Source organism: Phocoena phocoena, chromosome 6 (assembly GCF_963924675.1).
Source record: "Phocoena phocoena chromosome 6, mPhoPho1.1, whole genome shotgun sequence".
Taxonomy (NCBI): Eukaryota; Metazoa; Chordata; class Mammalia; order Artiodactyla; family Phocoenidae; genus Phocoena; species Phocoena phocoena.
Window position 1 is genome coordinate 81,640,802 of NC_089224.1, and position 24,168 is coordinate 81,664,969.

At 43.5% G+C, this 24,168-nt stretch overlaps 1 protein-coding gene across 1 annotated transcript; it reads left to right on the top strand.

Moving 5' to 3' along the window:
* The first annotated feature begins 16,273 nt into the window (after nt 1–16,273).
* On the top strand, nt 16,274–16,546 carry LOC136124889 (molybdopterin synthase sulfur carrier subunit-like). The gene has a single exon (XM_065879695.1). The coding sequence runs from the start codon at nt 16,274–16,276 to the stop codon at nt 16,544–16,546; it is 273 nt and encodes a 90-aa protein (XP_065735767.1).
* Nucleotides 16,547–24,168: the final 7,622 nt, after the last annotated feature.

Genomic DNA, 24,168 nt, shown 5'->3' on the forward strand with positions numbered 1-24,168 from the left:
TTCATTGGGGATTTGTTGTCATGAATTTAAAGTGAAACCAGTTGGTCTGGGTATGTTTTCTCCTATGCTTGAGTTCAGGTATGTGGTAGGAAGATATGTAGGCTTTAAGCAGAGGGCAAATATGAAGGAAGAAGAGTAGAATAAGGGAATTAGGAGTGTTTGAAAAGACTAGCTACGACAATGAACCACAGAAATAAGTGCTGGTTAAGGCAGAAAGTGAGCACAGGAGGGAAATGACAGATGTTAAAAAAGTGGGAGGAGCAGTGTATTAGAGGTCTTGATGAGACAGCATAGAAACATTACCCTCTGGGAGCTGGAATGAGAGGAGGTGGTGGTCAGAGAGTGGGATGCCTAGGTTTTGGGTGATGATATGGTCATGGGTGTGACAAAGGAATGGGTGGCTGGGGTGGGACAGATCAAGGGAGGAGATGATCAAAGAAAGGCATGGAACTGAGAGGCCAACATGTTAGATGTCTCATCCATATGGATGCCGAAGTCACCAGGAACGGTGTCAGGAAAAAGGACAGACAGGAAGACAGTGTGTCAGTGCTAAAGACACTAGTGAATGAGGGTAAAGAATGGGTTCATGTGAACTACAAGGGAGTGGAGTTTTGAAGGAAAAGAGAGAACTGGATTTAGAATTAACAACAGAAAGCAAGGAGACTCTACCTAATCCACTACACTTACCTCACCTATCCTTCCTACTTCACCTCCAGTCCCTCAGGTACCCAGTGGTTAAGAGGAAAAACGTCCTCCACTTGAAAGGGTTGCAGAAGAAAGAGTGTCATCGGCAGACACCCAGTTTTCATTTGGTACAGAAACGGAAGTGAACACTCAAAGAAGAGGTTGAGGATATTGGCGAGAGTGTAACTGACGGCCATGAGTTCCCAAATCCCCAGAGGAAGAGTGTGGGAGTGCCAGAAGAGGTAGGAAATTGAGTCAGATTAGAGACTGTTCAGAGTACCATGGGGATTAGGGTCCCATTGCCCTGAAGAGTTTGAGTTTCTGGAGATGACTGAGGTTAAACGGTGTTCGAGGCATCTTGGGGTTAATCTTGAGGGTCTCCTACGGAAAGGCAGATTTGATATAGAAAGAACATGGCTGGTGGGCCATGTCCTGTGCCAGCACGTGGGGCAGAAATCACAAAGTGAGCCCCTGGGGGATTGTTCTCTTAAGTGGCTGGTGCTGGAGTTTTCTGTGAAGGCTTCTGGGGAGAGGCCATCTGCCCTGAAGCTGGATCCTTACGGCCAACTTTTCTCTCTGGTGGTGCAGTGCTATGGAGATCTGGAGCACAAGGTCCACAGTCTGTCACTTTGCTTCTGGGTAGTGCAGTGCTGTGGTGGACAGTTTCATCTAGAGGTAGGGCTACCAGATAAAATCCAGGACTCACAGTTATATTTGAATGTCAGATAAATGATGAATACTTTTTTAGTATAAATAGATCCCAGATATTGCACGGGACATACTTAATACTAAAAAATTATACTCTATCCCTGACGACTGCCACATTATGTCAGTGCTTGTATTAGGCAGCGTTCTCCAGAGATCTACAGGGTGAGTCAGCAAGCTGGAGATGAAGGAGAGCCAAATGGTTTAGTTCCAGTCCAAGTCCCAAGGCCTAAGAACCACGAGTGTTGATGGTGTAGTTCTGGTTCAAAGGCTGACAGGCTAGAGATCCAGAAAAAAAGCCAATGTTCCAGTTCAAAGACAGTCAGACAGGAAGAATTCTCTCTTGCTCAGGAAAGGGCCAGCCTTTTTACTCTAGGCAAGCCTTTAAGTGACTGGATGAGGTCCACCCACGTTAGGAATGGCGATCTCCTCTACTCAATCAATTTAAGTGTTAATCTCAATAAAAATCACCCTCACAGAAACACCAGAATAATGTTTAACCAAACATCTGGGCACCCCCTGGCCTAGTCAGGTTGACACATAATATTAACCATCACAGTGCCCACGTTCACACTTTTATGATTGAATTGGAATCAGGCAGTAATATTTTAATTATAATAGTTAATGGGAAAAGCGAGGCAGACCTAATCTCAAGGTGTCAACTGAAGATGAACTATCACAGGCCTGTAAGAAGCAAGCTTACAGAGGTTCAAATGGAGAAAGGTTGTGGGAGAATTAAGTCATCTCACACGCACAGTAGTATAAGCATGATGGATCCAAAAGAAGCTTCCCCTTAAAAGGTCAGCCCCAGAGTAGTGTTGCTAATAACTGTTTAGTGTCAGCAAGAAAAAAAAAAAAATCCAACACATTAAATGCCATTAGTCTGGATTTGATGGGTTTTCTAGTATTATATTTAATTTGTAGATTTGTTTTGGTTTTATTATTTATAGGGAGGTTATACCTAGTTTTATATCTGTACATATTAAAATTACATTAAACTAAAATACATTTAAGTCAATACTGGGGAATCCATGAGATTTTTGTCCTTTTAAATGGGTCCATTAGACTATTATCCTTAATTTAAGAAATATTTATATATAATTTAAATGTATTTCAGGCCCTTTTTCAGGGGATTTATGTTCTGGAGCATTTCATTTGTAAAATTCATTAAACTAGATATTACTAGAGGATTTTTTTTAATAACAAATTTTAAAAGTGTGTACTATATGCTACACTGGATTTGGAAAATGTACATCGTATCTCCTCTCTGACATACACAAAGCATTTTAGTAAATAAAAGGCTCTGAGAAATCCAACAGAAAAAGATATCAAATGTTGTTTCACTCTGTTTCCCAAGCTTATCTGTGCAAAGAATACCTCTACCACAGCAACTATTAATATCCTGAGGAACAGCTTTCTTTGAAAAACACTCATCTATAGTACTATCTAGAGTAAGAATATTTATTCAACATTTTTGGGCCAAGGACCTCTCTAGCAGTCTAGCAGAGCCTATGGACATCTTAGAATGATGTATTTAAGTGTATAAAATATAAAGGATTACAACGGAAACTAATTATACTGAAATACAATTTTCAAAATAATTTTAAAACAAATGGGAGCACCTGAAGGAGAGAAAAAGAGGAAGGGACAGAAAAAAAATATTTAAAGAAATAACGGCCAAGGACCACATACTGAATGATTCCATTTATATGAAATGTCTAAAATAAGCAAATCCACAGAGATAAAAAATAGATTAGTAGTGGGGGTGGGGTGGGGGGAGGTTGGAAGGTGAACGCTGAAAGGAACAGAGTTTCTCTTTGGGATAATGAGAACACTCTGAAACTGCGGTGATGGATGTGCACCAGCCCCATCGATAATAATATGCATTTAATCGTAGGCTTTAAATAGCTTAATTATATGTTATACAAACTATATCTCAATAAATCTGTTTGAAAAAGAATGGCCCCAAATTTTCCAATTATATTGAAAACTCTAAATATACAGATCCACGAGGCCAAGTGAATTCCAAACAGAAGGAACATGAAGAAAACTACACCAAGGCATATCATAATCAACTTGCTCAAGACAAATGACAGAGAAAAATCTTGAAAGTACTCTGAGAAAGAGACACATTATATACAGTGGAAGACAAAGATGATGGCGGATTTGTTGTTGGAAGCAATGCAAGGTAAAAAAGAGTACAGCAAAATCTTTAACATCTGAAAGAAAACACTAGCAACCCAGAATTCTACATGCAGTGAAATTATCTTTCAAAACCAAAGGACACACAATAAGATGCCACTTCACACCCATTAGGATGGCTATTATCCAAAAAAAATGGAAAATAAATGTTTGCAAGGAAATTAGAACCCTGATGCCTCACTGGTGGGAATGTAAAATGATACAGCCACTGTGGAAAACTGTTTGGTGGTTCCTCAAAAAATTTAATGTAAAATTATCATGTGATCTAGTAGTTCCGCTCCCACATATATACCTAAAACAACTGAAAATACATGCTCAAACAAACACCTATACACAGTACCTAGGGTCAACAAAAATGTATTATACACTTAAAAATTTGTTAAAAAGGTAAATCTCATGTAAAGTGTTCTTACCACAATAAAATGTAAAATTTTTTAAATGTTCATAGCAGCACCATTCATAATACCCCAAAAGTAGAAAAAAACCCAAATGTCCATGAACTGACGAATGGGTAAATAAAATGCGGTATACACATACAATGGAATATTATCCAGACACAAAAGAGAATGAAGTACTGATACGTGCTACAAACACGAACCACAAAAACAAGCTAAGTGGAAGAAGCTAGTCATAAAGGACCATATGTTGCATCATTCCATTTATTTCATATTCCATTATGACATATCCAGAATAGGCAAATTTATAAAGACAATAAACAGATGAGTAGTTGCCTGGGACTGGAGGAGTGGGGAATAGGGAGTGACTTCTTAATGGATATGGAGTTTCCTTTGGGGGTGATGAAAATATTCTGCAACCACAGTGGCGATGGTTCACAGTATTGTGAATATACTAAATGCCACTGGACTGCAGACTTTAAAATGCTTAAAATGGCGAAGTTTATGTTTTTCTGTATTTTATCACAATTTTAAAAACCACAGTGAGATACACTGCACACCTATTCAAATGATTAAGGTTAAAAAGACCAAAGGACTGGGCTTCCCTGGTGGCGCAGTGGTTGAGAGTCCGCCTGCCGATGCAGGGGACACGGGTTCGTGCCCCGGTCCGGGAGGATCCCACGTGCCGCGGAGCGGCTGGGCCCGTGAGCCATGGCCGCTGAGCCCGCGCGTCCGGAGCCTGTGCTCCGCAACGGGAGGGGCCACAACAGTGAGAGGCCCGTGTACCGCAAAAAAATAAAAAAAAAAAAAAAAAAAAAAAAGACCAAAGGACTAATCTTTCTTAGAAAGTTCAGCATACATCAACTACCATATGATCCAGCCATTCCTTTCCTAGGTATCCCAAGAGAAATGGAAGCACATGTCCACACAAAGACTTATACACAAATGTTCATAACAATTTTACTCTAATAGCCCCAAACTGGAAATAACCAAAGTCCATCAACAGAGGATGGATAAACAAATTGTGGTCTATCCTTACAATGGAATAGTATTCAGCAATATAAAAAGAATGAGTTATTGACATATTCAGCAATCCGGAAGAATCTCAAAAGAATTATACTAAGGTATAAGAAGACAGGCAAAAATGAGCACTACTGAATGATACCCTTTATATAAAATTCTAGGAAATGCAAATTAAGCTATAGTGACAAAAGCAGATCTGTGGTTGCCTGGTGACTAGGGATAGGACAGAGGGGTTTCAAAAGGACACAAGAAACCTTTTGCAGGTAAGGGACATATTCACTATAATGATTGGAGTAATGGTTTCACGGGTACACATATATGTCAATACTTATCAAATTATACACTTTAAATATGTGGAATTTATCATATTTCAATTATATCTCAATGATGCTCTTAAAAACATTTTCTAAAGTATATGTGATAAGGAATGTTTAAGGAAGAAAATCTAAATCATGCTTTTATTTTCTACTAGATTGTGCAGTTATAAATTTGTCTTTAAAAAATTTAAATCTTGTTCCAGGGACTTCCCTGGTGGCACATTGGTTAAGAATCGCTTGCCAGTGCAGGGTACATGGGTTTGATGCCTGGTCTGGGAAGATCCCACATGCCGTGGAGCAACTAGGGCCGTGCACAACAACTACTGAGCCTGTGCTCTGGAACCCGCAAGCCACAACTGCTGGGCCCATGCACCACAACTACTGGGGCCCACGCGCCCTAGAGCCCATGCTCCACCACGAGAGAACACCGCAATGAGAAGTCCACACACCGCAACGAAGAGTGGCCCCCTCTTGTCGCAGCTGGAGAAAGCCCGTGCACAGCGATGAAGACCCAACACAGCCAAAAATAAAAGTAAATAAATTTTAAAACTTGACCAAGCACTCAATGTGTTATACTGATTGCTCTATCGATGACTGTATTGGACAGAATAGGCTAGAATAAACTACAGTAACAAACAGCCCAAATCTGAGCAGCTTAATACCACCGAGGTTTATTTCTCACTTACCCTGCACATCCATAACAGTTGATGGGGGTCATGTTCATGGTAGTCTCCCTGAGACCCAGGCCAATAAAGCTCCAACATCCTGGAATGTGGCCTCCTTAGTCAATGCAGCCGGAGAAGAGAGAACTAAAGAATCAAGCACCTGTGACTCAAAGTTCCAGTCCACAGGTGACAAACACCACTTGTAATCATATTTATTGGCCAAAAATAGGCATGTGACCATGCTTTACTTCAAGGGGACTGGAGATTGCATGATGTAGGGAAGAAGTGGATATTGGTGAACATTAATAATCTACCACAATTACCCATGCATAAAATTATTTCCGCACCAACAAATGACAGAAGGATTGAAACCGAACGTACTCAAAGAATGTGAACTGTCTGGGAGCCAGAGGTTCTACCAAGAAAAGGTGGTAAAACTGCAACTCCATCCACACTTAGAAGTCCTCTATTCTCTCAATATGTTCCCTAAATGGAGAGCCACTATTCCAGATAACCCAGGGACAGCCGGGTGGCAACTCTACTTGACTTTTAAAAGTCTCTTAAGTGGCTTACATATCAACTTTTTTACACTTGTTATGCATACCATCAAATACCTCCACCACTCACTCATTCAGTGTCTGCGCATTAGGCCCAGGTGTTGAAGAAACCCATCAGGTGGGGCCTACACTCAAGAGGTCTAAACAAGGTGCTATGGGAACACAGAAGAGGGAGCAATGACTTTTTAAAAGATGTTTTAAACACTGACCTAGCCCCTCCTTTTCCTGCTTTTGTGATACAAATCTGCGACCCCACCTTGCCAATACTGCTCCACGGCCATACACAAAACCCTTCACCTTTCCGAGGCTCAGTTTCCTCACCCGTAAAAAGGGAATAGTAAGGCTTACCTCCCAGGATTGTTGTGAGAACAAGAATGAGATCATGTCTATGGAATTGCTTTGTAAACTATAAAGTTTTGTGTCAGTCCAACTTATCACCACCATCACCATCATCAGGCTGTCTTGCACTGTCCGGAAGGGGAGCCCCAGGATTGGGGAAGGGCCAGAGGACACAGGGGTTCCCAGCCTGACCGTGGAGTTAGGGCCTCTCTCTAATTAACTCTTCCTGGCAAAAGTTCCTTGCTGGACATGTTTGCCTACCATCCAATCGCCAGGTGAGGCTTCCAGGGGCCGCCCACTGGCCCTAACACACGGAAGAGGAATGATGATTCACTAGCCCTCTAACAGCCTCGCTTACAGGCCTCTTGGTCCAGCCCCTGGCAGAGGCTGTAGAGGGCTGGCAAGAATGCAGAGGGGCCAGCAAGTTTTTAAGAAAAGAAAGAGAGAAAGATGGAAAGGGAGGGGAAGAAAAAAGAGAGGTAAAGGAAAAGAAAGAAGGTCACAAAAAAGCAAAGGGAAGAAATAAAGAAAAAGAAAGTATAATGTGATTACCACAGGCTGGGGGGAGGGGGAAATGGGGCATTGTTTTTCAATGGGTGGGTATATAGTTTCAGTTTTGCAAGATGAAATAGTTCTGGAGACTGGTTGCACCACAATGTGAATGTACTTAACACTACTTACTGTAACTTTTATATTATGTGCTTTTTACCATGGTTAGAAATTAAAAATTATTTTCAAAAGTGAAGAAATGAAAAAGGGAGGAAGGAGAGGCAGGGAGAAAGAAAGGAAGGAGGAGAGGAAGGAAAGGAGAGAGGGAGGAAGGAATGAGAAGGGAGTAGGGAAGGAGTTAGGGAGGAAGAGATAGAGGAAGGAAGAGAAGGAAAGAGAGAAAGGATGGAGGGAGGAAGGACAGAAGGGGAAAAGGAAGGAAGAAGGAAAGAGGAAGGGAGGAGTAAGTAATGGGAGGTAGAGGGAGGAATCACAGGGATGAAGAGGAAAAGAAGAGAGGAAGAAGGAAATAAAGGGAAGAAATGGAGATGAAAAGAAGGAAAAGAATGCTTTTCAGACTACCTGGCAGCGCACGCACGGCCAAGCCCGGCTTTCTCCCGGAGGTCCGCGGCCGGGGGTGGCCCGTCGGGCAGAAGCCTTGGGTTCTGGGCCGCTGCGCGTGACGTCATCGTCCGCGCCGCCTCCCTGCTTTCCGCTCCCCGCGGCCTGGCGTTGTGCAGTCGCGCATAGAGCTGGTGGCTGGTCCCACCGGTGGGTACCGCTCTTCTTGGGTGGCTGGGAGTCCCTTGGCCTTTGGCCTTCTGCCGGCCATCCCCTGCGGCATTGGCGGGAGGGCGATAATTGCCCAGAGACGCAGCACTTATCCGAGCCGGTTGTGCAAGGAGCGCGGGAGGGAGGGCTCCGGGCGGCTGCTCTCACGCCTCAGCGGCCAGGCATGCGCGCGGGGGCGAGGGGCGGGCGGGGGGTCTCAGGGGGCGCCTCCGGGCGTTCCCGCTGGGGACAACGCGCCGCTCCTCGGGGAAGGGCCGCCGCGATCGTTGCTGGGAATGGGGAAGGCCTGGGTTCCCAACCCGGTCCTGCCACCTGCCATGGTGTGTGATCTCGGATGTAACTTAGCTTCCGGTCCCCAGGTTCCTCTGTGCGCAAGGAGTAAAATCACTACCTCTCCTTGTGGTTTTGAGGCTCAGAAATAGTGCAGGTGAAGCCTGGAGCAGTGCCAAGCACACACTGGGTACACGGTGAGTGGTGGCCATTATTTCTCTTATCACCTACTGAAGGCGCTCACGCTAAAATTCTATATGCTACCCTCTCCCACCTGGCCCACACACAGCCTATCAAGACCTGGGTTCAAGTTTTGTCTGCCACTGACTTGCTGAATGACCTTGGAAATTTTGCCTACCCTCTCTGGTCTTCAGTTTCCTCTTTCGAAATGGCGTGATGAAGGTATCCACTTCGACAATCTGTTGGGAGTATTAAATGAGGTGGCCCTTGAAAAGGTGTGAGGATCACACCTATATCAGATCCTGCCAGCCACTGTCCTTGAAAAATTCTTTTCCCTTGGCTTCCATGACAACAGGCACTCCAGGTTTTCTTCCCACTTCTCTGGCTACTCCTTCCCAGTCTCGTTGCAGATTCCTCCTCCCTCACTCATCCCTTAGGAGTTGGTGTGCCTTGGGGTTCTCTCTTAGGCATCCCTCTGTTCCTTGGTGAGGGATGACTTGGTGACTGAATCCTCTCCAAGACTTCAGGTCCCAGCAGCTACATGCAGTCCAGACCTCTCTTCTATGGATCCAGATATTTACAGGACACCTCCACTCGGATGGGTGCCACAGGAACATCACATTCAATATGTTCCAAGCTGAACACATCATCTTCCTAACCCAAAATCAGAGCGCGTTGTCTAGGCTCTCCATTCTTCCCAGGTCAGGGAGAAACCTGAGAGCCATCCTTAAGGCTTCCCTCTCTCTCATCCTCCTACTGTCCAGGCAATCACTATGTCCTGTCCTTCCCACCTCTTTAACGTCCCTTTAGTCTATTTTCCATTCCCACTGTCACTACCCCAGTCTTGGCCACTGCTACATTGCTCACTTGGAGGACTGCAACAGCCTCCTAACTTGTCACTCCATCTCCAGTCTTGCCCCCAGTCAGTCCTGTACACTGAAGCCAAAGTGCCCTTACTAAATACAAATCTTATCATGTCATGCCACATGTTACTTGCCTGCTCTCCAGACTCTAACCACATGGAATTTATTTCTGTTCTCAGAGTGCCATGCCCCTGGGCCTTGTCACATGCTGTTCCCTCTGTCGAGAACACTTACCAATACGTTCCCTCTTTGTTTGGCTCAGTCCTACTTGTTCTACGGATCTCCCCCTGGACAATTCTTTTGCATAGCTTCCCCTGACCCCCAATCCCTAACTACCTTAGGGACCCCTCCTGTTTGCTCTCAAAGTAGGAATACATGAACTCTTATCTCATGGTGAATTTGTTTTGATACAAACTTTCTAGAAAGCAAAAGGAAACATGTATCAAAAGCCTTTAAAATGTCCATATTGTTCAACCCAGCAATTCCTTTTTTGAGAAATTTAAGAAAACCTGAAAGATGTACCCAAATATTTAAAGACACATATTCATCAGAGTGAAAGATGGAAACAACCAAAAGGTCCAGTAAGGGATTGGTTAAATAAATATTACCTCCATACAATAAAATACTTTTGAGCCATTAAAAATATAGGAGTGTATGTAATATAGGGGAAAGTCGTTCACAATATAATGTTAGGTGGGGAAAAGCAGGTTGCAAAATGCTAGGTATGCACTGTAAGGATCTAATTTTTAAAATAAATTTTACACAGAAAAAAGCGTCAGGAAATATATATATGCCAAAATGTTACTAATGATCATGTCATGGGATGATGGGAGATTCTAATTTAGTTCATTTTGCTTATCCATGTTTTCTCCCATAATCCTGTACTTACTCTCTAATTATGTGATTTTTGGCCACGCCTCGAGGCTTGCAGGATCTTAGTTCCCCCACCAGGGATCAAACCCGAGCCCTCAGCAGTGAAAGCGCAGACTCCTAACCACTGGACCACCAGGGAATTCTCATGATTTTTTTTTTTTTTTTTTTTAAATAAAGTAAACGCTGGTTGACTGATTGGATATTTTTATCCAGAGGCCTGAGTCAACCTGGCTGGGAGAGTTGGGCCTCTTTGAGCTCTTCACCAACTTGAGAGAGGAGGGTTCTAAATGCCAGAACAAAACGCCTCTCACCTGTATCCGATTCAAATACACAGCAATGCCAGCGGGAAGAAAAACCTGTTGCTCTTTCAGTAGAAATGGATACTAGAGGAATTTTCATTCATCGAGGAATTTGGCTTGGGAATTTCTAAACTGGTAGTATTCACTGAGATTTTGGAGCTCTTCAGATTCAACCCCCTAAACTTGGAACTGGGGAACTGGAAACCCAAAGATGATTGGTGACTTGCCAAACCTGTTCCATCACACAGGAAGGTAGTGGCAGAGCTGGAATTTGAATATGTTTCCTCACTCCCTGGTCTCTGCTCGGTCCAACATATGTTCCCACCCCATCCCCAGCAACTAACCCCAAGTCTCCCTACGTAGACACACACACACTCACCACACAAAGGCAACCTCCTAGATTTCCATCCAAAGTCCATACATCCAGAAAGCAGACCACCCTTGGATTCACTTAATTTTTTATGATCTCTCATACTAATCTTTGAGAAGTTGACCCACCTGAATCCCCCACCAAGCTCTGTTCTAAAGCATCTCCAGGGACTTCCCTGGTGGGGCAGTGGTTAAGAATCCGCCTGCCAATGCAGGGGACATGGGTTCAAGCCCTGGTCTGGGAAGATCCCACATGCCACGGAGCAACTAAGCCTGTGTGCCACACCTGCTGAGCCTGCGCTCTACAGCCCCTGAGCCACAACTACTGAGCCCGCATGCCACAACTACTGAAGTCTGTGCGCCTACAGCCCATGCTCTGCAACAAGAGAGACCACTGCAATGAGAGGCCCGCGCACCACAACGAAGAGTAGCCCCCCTTGCTGCAACTAGAAAGGACCCATGCGCAGCAACGAAGATCCAACACAACCATAAATAAATATTTTTTAAAAAAATAAATAAAGCATCTCCAACTCTGTAACAATTACATTCCAAACTCCACAGTTTTCTGTAGAGAGCTTCCTCTGTGTTAAGCACTTTCCATAAGATATTCTCTTTTTGTTTTTTTGTATTTTTATTTTATTCTTCCAACAGTGCTACAATGTAGCTATTACTGTCCTTTGCGCTGTGAAGAAACTGAAGTTCAAGGAGGTTAAATAACTTTCTCAAGGTCACAGCCGTAAGTGCCACAGTCAGCTTTCAAACTCCTACTCTCAGCAGACCCCACTGTTTACCAGTGTGGACCTGTTTCCCTGGTCTACACAGCCATGCCAGAGCAGATGTCCCTTTCTGCAGTCTGCTGAGAGGCATTTTTGAGACTCACAGGAAATCAGAGCTAAAGAGACCTTGGAGGGCCTCATTTCACAACTTGTTCCTTTCTTCAAACAGACCATGTTGTACAAGTGGTTTATACCATGAACTGTGGACAGAGGAACTGAACATAAACCCTGCCTCTGCCACTTACTGTGTGACTTTGGGCGAGTTACTTAACCTCTCTGTGCCTCAGATTTCTCATCTGCAGAGATAATAACACTGTTTAATTAATAGACTTGTTACAAGGATTAACTGAGTTGCAACACAAAAGCACATAAAACAGTGCTTGGCACACAGTTAGCTCTCCATAAATGGAGAAATTTTACCATCATCAGTACTATACTATTATTACTACTACTAAGAGTTTATGATGTACCAAGTATGATACACAAGACAGTGAGTGGGAAAACAAAGATGACATAGCCACTGTCCTCCCCTCAGGGAATTCGTGGTATGGAAAGAGACTGCAGAAACCATATATCATTACAATGTAATAATGTGGTAAATGCAATAACGTAGATTAGTGTGGACACTGAGAGTGGATGTGACTTGTCCAAGGGAGCAGCAAAATTAGGACTTGAGCCCAGCTATCCTGAGCCTCTTTCTAGCCCACCTCATCTACTGGCAATTTGCCCACAGCACATAAAGGTGTGACCCAAAGGTCCTTCCACATGGTGCCAAAAAGAGACTCCTACGGCCGCGACTCTCAGCTGAAGATATTACTAATGTGTAGAGATAGTCAGTAAACATTTGCTGAATAAGTCAGTGAGTCAAAGGCATTAGTGAGAAGACAGCCAACTTCCCCCTTGGCTCTCACCTCCTCAACCTGCAGGCGTGAGGCAGTGGCACAGGGCAAAGCAGCAGCGAGCCCTGGGAGACAGCTGGTCACCCTCTCTTCACCCTCAAAAAGGTGGTTAATTGGGGTACCACTATTTACTGGCTTCTCCTTCACCACAGCTGTTTCTGAAAATTTTAGTGCACTCAATTTAATCACTTCCACAATTCTTTGTTATTTGTATGTGCCCAACTCTATAGAGAGGAAGGTAAATCCACCCCAATCGCTGCCCTCAGGGAGCTTGAATTCCAATAGAAGAAATTAATCATGACAAACTGCTATCCTGAAAGATAGAAAATCCAGCAACTTCCCTAGAACAATGAAAAGAACATGGGCTTTGAAGCCACAATTTTTTCCTTCCTCCCTTCCTTCCTTCCTTCCTCCCCTCCTTCATTTTGGCTGCTCCAGGTCTTAGTTGCGGCACACGGGATCTTCCTTGCAGCATGGGGGATCTTTAGTTGCAGCATGCGGGATCTTTAGTTGCAGCATGTGGGCTCAGTTGCAGCATGCATGTGGGATCTAGTTCCCCGACCAGGGATTGAACCCGAGCCCCCTGCATTTGGAGCGTGGAGTCTTGCCCACTGGACCACCAGGGAAGTCCCAAAACATGGGCTTTGGAATCAGACAGGCCAGGGCTTGAATCTAGTTCCTCCACTTGCTGGCAGTGTGACCTCAGTAAACTAACTCAGGCTCTCCTGGGTGATTTCCTCATTGTTTTTTAATGGGAATCATTATTCCTACTTCATAGGGTGGATATGAGGATTACAACTTCCTTTCACCATGCCTGACCTTGTCATCTTCCTTCCTATTGTTATCTGTGAGTCTTGACCCAATTTGCATATTGGGAGGCAATCCAACCCACATTCCCAGAAGGCCTGGCCAGAGTCTGGGAAGGCAGAGGCCAGTTGGGCCAGCTTCCTGCCCTCCAGGAGCTCCCAGCTTCATGGGGCAACTGACACAAGTTCAGAGAACCACAGTCCACAGCCTAAGTGCCATGGGAGACAGATACAGCAGAGGCATTGAGGTGGCTCCAAGGAGAGCTACGGCACCAGGGTTGGGTCTCGCTAGAGCCATGAGTAAGATTTCGAGAGGCAGATGTGGGTAGGGAATGCATACTAGGTTGCCTCACCTCTCTAAGCCTCAGTTTCCTCTTTCGTAAAATACAAATAATACCACTTACCTTTTGCCTGCTACTTTGAGGATTAAGTGGGATAAAGCCAGGGAAGCACCTACCGCAGTGTCTGGTTCATACTAGGCACTGGATAAATGGAGGCAATTACTTTACTATTATGTTGGATAATAAAGCCCCAGTGGGTGGCCCCCTTCCATAATGGAATTATCTTCTTCCCTGTGACTCACCTCCAAGGGCTGGCCCAGAGGTTGGGATGTTCCAGGCTCCTAGGCAGGTTGGAACTACCAAGCTCCCTAGAGTAAGGCTTTTATTCAGAAGAGATCAGTGCTCAGGAGAGCTCACCTCATCTCGCGCCCCCATTGTGCAAACACAGACCCTTGATCCCCAAGAGAAAGAACATGATTTCTTTCCCCCAGTGTCAGAGCTTGACCTCAAGCCCAGATTTCCACCATCTCAGAAGAGAAACACCATGCCTCTGAGTCAGCCCAGGTCCTCCCAGCCTTGTCCTAAAGAGCCTGCTATGCAGGAGCCCAGAGAGACCTGTTGGGAAGAAGCAGGAGCATGGGGTGCTGGAGACCTGGGTTTAAATCCACCCAGTTGCTGTCTGAACCAGGGTCACAGCCCTTTCCCCTTCTAGGCCTCCATGTTCTGAGACTGGCTGGGGTGGGCTGAAATTCCCACCAGTGGCTGACTATCAAAAAAACACCAGGGGGCTTCCCTGGCTGCACAGTGGTTGGGGGTCCGCCTGCCGATGCAGGGGGCGCGGGTTCGTGCCCCGGTCCGGGAGGATCCCGCATGCTTTGGAGCGGCTGGGCCCGTAAGCCATGGCTACTGAGCCTGCGCGTCCGGAGCCTGTGCTCTGCAACGGGAGAGGCCACAACAGTGAGAGGCCCGCGTACCGCAAAAAAACCAAAAACAACACCAGGATAGCACAGACCAATCACTGCAGACACTGGCAGGGTCCTGGTGGTCCTCTCCTGGGCTAGGCATGAATCTTTTGCTTTGGGGGGAGGAATAAAATGTACAGCACGTGCAACATGTGTTTCCCAAAGTGAAAATGGGTGAAGCACACATCTCCCTGCCCTTCCCCCTCCTCCTCGCAAGTACCTAGCACTGTGTCCCATACATGCTGGCTCCACCCCAATGTGTCCAACATGTGTCCTGCAAGTTCCTCTTCCTGAGGAAGGTCCACATTCCAGAAGAAGACACAGGGACCTCATGATTTATTTTAAACTTAACTGAAGTATAATTTATACACCATTAAATTCACTATTTTAAGTGTACAATTCAATGATTTATAACATAAATTTACAGAGCTGTACAACCTCCACCATAGTCCAGTTTGAGAACATTTCCATCATCCCCCTAATTTCCCTCAGGCCCATCACTCCCCATTCCCATCCCCAGCCCCAGGCAACCACTAATCTGCCTTCTGTTTCTATGGATTTGCTTTTCCTGGACCTTTCATGTAAATGGAATCAGATGATATGTGGTCTTTTGTGTCTGGCTTCTTTCACTTAGCATAATGTTTTTTGAAATTCATCCATGCTGTGGCATGTGTCAGTACTTCATTCCTTATCTGATTCATTTCATGTCCCCGGTACCCTACCAGTGCCCAGCACACAGTAGGTATTCAGAAAGGGGCTGAGGAATCTCACACGGGGACCAGAGGCCCTTCCAAAATGAGAGCAGCTACCAGCCAAAGAAATTCCAGTCAGTCCCCAAGCTGCTATGGATGAGATGCTATTCCCCGTGGCCGCTACCAGTGATGTGAATATAGCAATTTGTTTTCAAGCTCGTGATTGTACACCAGTTGAACTGTCATGCTCTCAACTCCAGAGGTGTGCTGCAACATCCATCCACTTATTCTGAATTTGCCTTTATTCCCCACTCATCCTGTCTCTGAAAGCCATGGTGACTCATTGCTCTGCAATTAACTCTCTTTCTTCAAACTTGAATTGCCTGAACTAGTTGGAGAAGAATGATATTCCAAATACAACTAGTCTCCAACTATTACTGTAGAATTGTCTCTTTCTCCCCTCAAGTCTATCCATTTTTGCTTCATATATTTTGGGACTCTATTTTCAGGTTGTATATATGTTTATAGTTGTTACCTAATTTAACACTTATTGATGGATTAAATTTTTATCAACATATATTGTCCTTCTTTGTCTCTTGTAAACTTTTTGCTTAAAATCTATTTTATCTCCAAAAGCACAGGCAACAAAAACAAAAATAACAAATGAGACTACATCAGACTAATAAGTTTCTGCACAGCAAAGGAACCAATCAACAAAATGAAAAGGCAGCCTATGGAATGGGAGAAAATATTTGCAAACCATATATCTGTTAAAGAGTTAATACCCCAAATATATAAAGAATTCAGGGATACCGGGCTAGGGTTCCCTGGCAGGATGGTGCCACAGTGCCAGGTGGAAGTGTTGTATTTTGCAAAAAGTGCTGAAATAACAGGAATTCGTTTGGAGACCATTTCTGTGCCACAAGAAATAAAAGCACTGCAGCTGTGGAATGAGATAGAAACGCAACATTCTGGATTGACTGATGTCAGAAATCAGGTGATATTTGCTGTTCCTCAAGAATATGTCGAGCTTGGAGATCAGCTCCTCCTGCTTCAATCAGGAGACAAAATTGCCATTATCCCCCCCACCCCCGTTAGTGGAGGATAGTGCTTTGGAGCCACCTGAGAAAGACATAAATGAATTCGAAGCGAAATCTAAAGGTATAATAAAATTCACATCTGAGAAACTTTCAGTAGATGAAGTCTCACAGCTAGTGATTTCTCCACTCCGTGGTGCAATATCCCTATTTGTAGGAACTTCAAGGAATAACTTCGAAGGGAAAAAAGTCATTAGCTTAGAATATGAAGCATATCTACCAATGGCAGAAAATGAAGTCAGAAAAATTTGTAGTGACATTAGGCAGAAATGGCCAAACACATAGCAGTGTTCCATCGTCTTGGCTTAGTTCCAGTGTCAGAAGCAATCATTATGCTGTGTCCTCAGCCCATAGGGCTGCATCCCTTGAAGCTGTGAGCTATGCCATTGATACTTTAAAAGCCAAGATACCCATATGGAAAAAGGAAATGTATGAAGAATCATCATCATCTTGGAAAAGAAACAGAATGCTTTGGGGCAACAGATGATTAAACCACTTAGGTTTTTAAAGTCCTAAAATTTAAACTTGGTAAATTCTTATCCTTGATCATGTTTTGATTTTTCTTCTCCAGAAGATAGTTTACTGAACATAATCTTTTATGTTACACCAGTGGAACAAAAGAGAGAAAAAAAAGCAAAATAAATGAGTGCTTAGGATGAGGGCTTATAGAGGAAAGAAAGGCTTTAGGGAAAAAAGGGAAGAATAATGTAAATGTAAGGAAAGATGCCTGTGTTAGACATATTATTCTATGACTAAGTTCTAACTGTAACTTGACTTACACTGAGGTGTGGCCCCTCCTCAGTGACTGTCTCAGAGGCTGCCCCCAACCCCCTACCCCTATGCTCAGTGATATCATTATTGTCAGTGATGTGTTTTGAGAATGTAGGCAGAACTGGAAGGTATAAAAAGTCCTTATTGGATACTCTTGGTATGATATATTTTTAGAATTTATATATTTTTAAAATAAGCTAAATAAACATGATTTTAAAAGTTAAAAAAAAAAGAATTCATACAACTCAATAGCAAAAGAGCAAATAACCTGATTTTTAAAATGAGCAAAGGACCTCAATAGACATTTCTTCAAAAAAGACATACCGATGGCCAATACGTACATGGAAAGATGCTCAACATCACTAACCATCAGGGAAATGCAAATCAAAACCACACCTGTAGGATGGCTATTATCTAAAAGTCAAGAGATAACAAGTGTTGGAGAGGATGTGGAGGAAACCAAACTCTTGTGCCCTGTTGGTGGGAATGCAAATTGGTGCAGCCACTATGGAGAACAGTGTGAAGGTTCCTCAAAAAAATTTTTTTTAAAATAAATAAAAATAGAACTATCATATGACCCAGCAATCCCACTTCTGGGTACATATCTGAAGCAAATAGAATCACTACCTCATAGAGATATCTGCACTCTGGTGTTCACTGAAGCATTATTCACAATAGCCAAGGTATGGAAACAACCTGAGTCCAACAACAGATAAATTGGTAAAGAAATGTGGTACATACATACTATGGCATATTATTCAGCCTTGATAAAAAAGAAAGAAAATCCTGCCACTTGCAATAACATGGATAAACCTGAAGACCATTATGCTGAGTAAAATAAGCCAGACACAGAAAGACAAACATCACATGATCTTACTTACATGTAGAATCTGAAAAACAAACAAACAAAAACAAGTAGAACTCATAGCAACAGAGAGTAGAATGGTGGAGAGATATCCATCAAAGGGTACAAACTTTCAGTTATAAGATGAATAAGTTCTGGAAACCTAATGTACAGTATGGTGTCTGTAGTTAATAATAACATATTATATACTTGAATTTTGCTAAGAAAGTAAATGCCAAGTGTTCTCACCACCCACACAAAATGGTAACTATGGGAGGTGATGGATATGTTAGTTTGACTGGGATAATTATTTCACATGTATAATTTAATCTATTTTGCCCAATAGTAATGTAGTCACCCCTGTTCTCTTTTGCTCATTATTTGCATAGAATATCTATGTTAAAAACAGCAGATGCCCGCTTCTGCAGGACAACCGATAGACCCGTATCCAGAATGATGCTCCAGGTCTCCATGGAGCCTAGTAATACAGATAAGAACAAAAAAAAAAAAACTATAAGGTAAGGCAGTGTATCCCATAAAGATGTACATCACACATCTAAGATGCCGTGGAAGACCTTCAGCTCAATGATTCGTTCGTACCTTCATTTTACAGCCCCTGAGCACTTATTCTGTGCCACGGCCTGAGCTGAACACGGCGCTGAGGCATTCATGGCCCCTGTGCTCTAGAACTTAGAGGATGATGCAGGTAAGCAGGGCCATTTTAAGACATTCATAGGCTATACCTCAGTTTCCATATCTTTGAAGTGGTGATAATAGCACAACTTCATAAAAATGCTGTAAGGGGTAAATTAGTTTAAAATGTGTAAAGTATTTAGAATAGTGTCTAGTACATGTAAGCACTCAATAAATGTTACCTATCATCAATCATCATCATCATCACCAACTTTAATTACTTTTTCTTTGGAAGCTGTATCCCACCAGTTAAATTTTAAAATTTTGTACTGTAAAAACAATTTTTAGTGTAAACATTTTACATTTTAGTGTAAAAATGTTTTACTGTAAAGTAAGTAATTTTTCTTTAGAACTTATACTTAATTTCAGATTTGCAGTTTTCTTTTCATGTTTGGGAGCTAATAAATTTTGCAAAAGTGCTTGAAAAGCTCATAAGACCATCCCTCTAGACTCCCGTGGATAACATAAACCTACCCAGAGTGACCATGTAAGGCTGCACAGGTGGTTTTTACTGTACAACTCTAAGGAAAACCAATCTCATAGACTATGAAGTGAATGCCCCCATCCCCAGAGATGTGTACTGCTGCAGCCCTGGCCCTGCAAGTGAGGAAATCAAGGATAGACACACAATGCAATAAAGATCACTTCCAAGTGGGAGAAAAGAGATGACTTTATGGAGGGATGACATCTGAGCCAAGTCATGAAGAGCAGAAAGACTTCAGTCCACAAAGATGCTGTGAGAAGGGCAATCCAGGCAGAAGGGATAATAAGAGCAAAGGCAGGGAATTCCCTGGTGGTCCACTGGTTAGGACTCCATGCTTCCACTGCAGGGGGCATGGATTCGATCCCTGGTTGGAGAACTGAGATCCCACAAGCCGCACGGCACGGCCAAAAAAAAAAAAAAAAAGAGCAAAGACAAGGTGTACATCTGTGGAAGAGCGAAGTGTGAGTAGTTCTGTTTGGTTGGAGCAAAAGATGTGTGAAGGGTGGAAGAAGGAAATGAGCTTGGAGAGAGATAAAGGAGCCAGATCAGGGATGGCTTTGAATGCCAGGCTTACAGTTTAAACTTTGTCATGTGGGCAGTAAGTTGTCATTGCATGTTTTTGAGGTGGGACATATCATATTCAGAGCTGTGCTTTAGGAAAGTTCCTCTGGCTGCTGGTGTCGGGGGCGGGCTGGAGGGGGCAGAAGCTGGAGATAGGAGGCCTGTAAGAAGATGGTTACAATTCTGGAAGTTAGAAGTCCAAAATCAAGGTGTTGGCAAGGTCATTCTCCCTCCAGAGGCTTTAGGGAAATCTGAATCCATTTGTTGCCTCTGCTGCTGGCTGTTGGTATTCCTTGGCTTGTGGCTACTCACTCCAGTCTCCGCCTCCTTCTTCACATGGGCTTCTCCTCTTCTCTTTGTGTCTCTCCTCTGTGTGTCTTTCATAAGGGCATTTGTCATTGGATTTAGGGCAGATCTCAAAATCTTGGAGTTAATTAAATCTGCAAAGACTCTTTTTCCAAATAAGGTCACATTCACAAGTTCCAGGGATTAGGACATGGACATATCTTTGGGGGGCTCCCTTTCAATCCACTACACACCTGTTGGCAAGAATGTGGAAAAATTAGAACCCTCATATACTGCTGATGTGAATGTAAGATGGTACAGCCGCTTTGGAAATAGTCTGGCACTTTCTCAAAAACGGTAACCTAGAGTTACCATGTGATCCAATGATTTCACTCCTAGGTATACACCCCAGAGAAATGAAGCCGTGTCCACACGAAAACCTGTACATGAACGTTCATAGCAGCATTATTCATATGAGCCAAAAAGTAGAAAGAATCCAAATGTCCATCAGCTGATGAATGGATCAATAAAACGTGGTATATCCGTACAATAGGATACTGTCAGCAATAAAAAGAAATTAAGTGCTGACTCATGCTACAGCATGGATGGATCTTGAAAACATTCCAGTATGCTGAGTGAAAGAAGCCGTCCACGAAGGGCCATATATTGCATGATTTCATTTATATGAAATGTCCAGAGCAGAAAAATCTATTAGTTAGACTAGTGGTTGCCTAAGCTTAGGGATATGGAAGAAGAGGATGGAGTTGAGGAGGAATGGGGAGAGACTACTAATAGGCACGGGGTTTAAGGAAGGTGATAAAAATGCTCTAATGTTGACTGCAATGATGCTTGCACACCTCTGCAAATATACTAAAAAACACTGAAGTGTGCCTTAAGTGGGTGAATGGTATGGTGTGTGAATTATATCTCAATAAAGCTGTTATTTAAAAAGTAAATGTGTAGCACTGCACCCAGCTCATAGAAGTTCCTCAGTACTCCGGAGTTACCCTCCCCGCAGTTCCACCGTCCTGTGAATACTCTGACAGGGGTCCATTACAACGGCCCCACCTAGAGACAAAGGTGTGTAAATTAGGGACGCATTCAGATTAGCTGGCCACAGTCGCTCAGGCACATTCAAATATTTCCCGGGTAGCAAGCTACACGGAGGAAGCTGCAAGACTATTGAAGATTCAGAGATGAATTGCCCGTGCACCCAAGATGCTCTTTCACAGAATGAAAAAGGGTGTGGTCTTTGTCTTCCTGCTCCTCTAAAATTGCCTTAATTAATTCCTCTTCTCTTCTCCCCCGCTCCACACTCCGGAAGATTTTCTCAAAGAAAACTGCAATAATTATGTATTTACCATTGCCAAAACCACGCTTGTTTCTTTTAAAGGGAAACATATTTAACCTTAGCAAATTTCCCAGATTCAATTGCCCATGGGAAACCTTACAAATGATCTTGCCCAACCGTCTCATTTTACTGATGAGGAAAATGACACCCTACAGGGACGGGGAAGAACTCACTCATAGTCACGGAACATCAAGAACAGAAACCAGATGCACACCCCAGGCTTCTGATTCCAACCTAAGGCTCTTTTCCATTTAACATTGGAAATTGATGACATAGGTATCTTGTTTGTTTAGATCTCTGATCACCTCTGTGCTCCTCATGACAGTGAGAGAGGAAACGTGTATGAGTAGTTAAGAGCATGGATCCCAGAGCCAGGCTGCCTGGGTTTAAGTCCTGGCTCCACCACCAGCTGGGAGTCCTTGAGACAGTTAACTGAATCTCACTGTCCTCCGACATCCTCATCTTCAATACAGCGAAGGTGAGACTAGTACCTCCCTCACAAGGTCGTTGTGAGGATTACATGATTTAACATGCATAAAGTAATGTGCATAACTTGCCTCAAAGTTGCCTGGTAAAAAAGGAAGGAAATTCTGACACAGGCTACACCACGGATGAACCTCGAGGACATTACGCTAACCGAAATAAACCAGTCACAAAAAGACAAATATTGTGCGATTCCACTTATATGAGATGCCTAGAGAAGTCAACTTCATAGAAACAGAAAGCAGAATGGTGGTTGCCAGGGTCTGGGACGAGAGGGGAATGATGAGTTGTTGTTTAATGGGTTCAGAGTTTCAATGCTGCAAGACGAAAAAGAGTTCTGCACGATAATGTGGACACCTTGTACTTAACACTACTGAACAGTACACTTAAGTTAAGGTGGTAAATTTATGTTATGTGGGGTTTTTCATGTATTCCTGGCACTTGGGGAGAGCTGCAGTCACTTACTATCCAGTTTTGTCATGGTTTGATGAGCGAAAGTGACCGCAGACACTCACCCTTAGTAGCTGCTTTAGGTTCCCTGGAGGCAAAATGTCCTCATATAGAAGTTCCTCCTTCTCTACCAGGACTTGAACTCTAACATAACAATTGCTTCCCAGCAGTGAAGCAAGTTGGCATCACTCCCAGCATGCTCCATTCCAGAGGGCTCCCATCTGAGGCTTCTGCTAGCTGTAACTCCTCCAAGACTCCATCTTCCTTCCTTCAGAGCTTAGGCCAAAGCCCCGACCTCAGAAGCCTTCCTCCACCTCCTGGCAGGCTGCCTCCAGTTCTCCTGCTTCTGAGAATAGCTGACAATCTCTCTGGGGCCTTTTTACCTAGGATTAGCGTCCTGGTTTTACAGTCCAACAGTGTGTGAGGGCAGGATGCAAACCCGCAAGCAGAGGTGCTTAGCCTGTTGGATGCACATCTGAACGGATGAGTTGAACTTTCATGGAGCTTCCAGGTCCACAAATACTTCCTGCACAGTAATGGATCCCTTTCACTTCACACATTTGCATTCTATTCCTCTCTCTGAAAGCACTCAGCACTCCCTGCCTTATATAACTGACAGGAGGTATGCCCAAGGCTTCTCTCCACTCAAGATCATGAGCCCCCTAAAGGAAGGGGCCAGGGCTGAGCCATCTTTGTATCCAGGGTATTTCTCACAAAATTTTACTCAGGGTTGAGACGAAAATATGTTGAACTAAATTCGTTTTACTATTTTTAAAAAAGATTTTATGTTCCAAAATATTAACCACAGCATTATTTATACTAGGCAAAAACTGAAAATAACCTAAATACCCAGCAATAAGAAAATGACTAGGTTGGGCTTCCCTGGTGGCGCAGTGGTTGAGAGTCCGCCTGCCGATGCAGAGGACACGGGTTCGTGCCCCGGTTCGGGAGGGTCCCACATGCCGCGGAGCGGCTGGGACCGTGAGCCATGGCCGCTGAGCCTGCGCGTCCGGAGCCTGTGCTCCGCGACGGGAGAGGCCACGACAGTGAGAGGCCCACGTACCGCAAAAAAAAAAAAAAAAAAAACTAGGTTAATTGTAATGAAGCTTGATGAAACATTCTGTAGCCATTCAAAATAATAAGTATGAACAATGAGTAACAAGACAGAAAAGGTTTATGAAATGAAGTAAAGCAGAGAAAGTAGGTCATGGAGATGTGTACACAATCTGACTACCGCTTTAATTATCAACATACATTAAATGCTAAACACTTTATAAACATTTTCCCACTTACTTCTTACGACTCTTTGGATTAGGTATTATAATCCCCCTTTTCCGAAGAAAATGGAGGCTTGTAGAGGTTAAGTACCACGCTTCAGGTCTCACAGATGATGAGACATACAGGCATGACCCAGATCCAGATGGTCTATGCCAGCCCCAAAGTCCAAGCCCTTAACCACTTTGTGACACTGTCTTCCAGCAAAACCAACTCTATAAGTATAGTGGTATTCTCAGAGAAATGAAAGCTGAAACTTCAGGCAATAGGTGATGAGTATCATATTAATAATATTATTCAACATCATTTGAATAGTAATTTTAAAATATTTTAGGGATAAGAAACAGGATGCCAGTGATAGAATTTCATGAGGGCAGCAAGGTGGAAGGATATCTAGAGACAGGGTATGCCCCTGAAAAAGCATCTGAGAGCTGGC

What these genes read in the sequence shown, in the direction of transcription:
- LOC136124889 (XM_065879695.1), top strand. Translation starts at nt 16,274, where the DNA reads ATGGTGCCACAGTGCCAGGTGGAAGTGTTGTATTTTGCAAAAAGTGCT.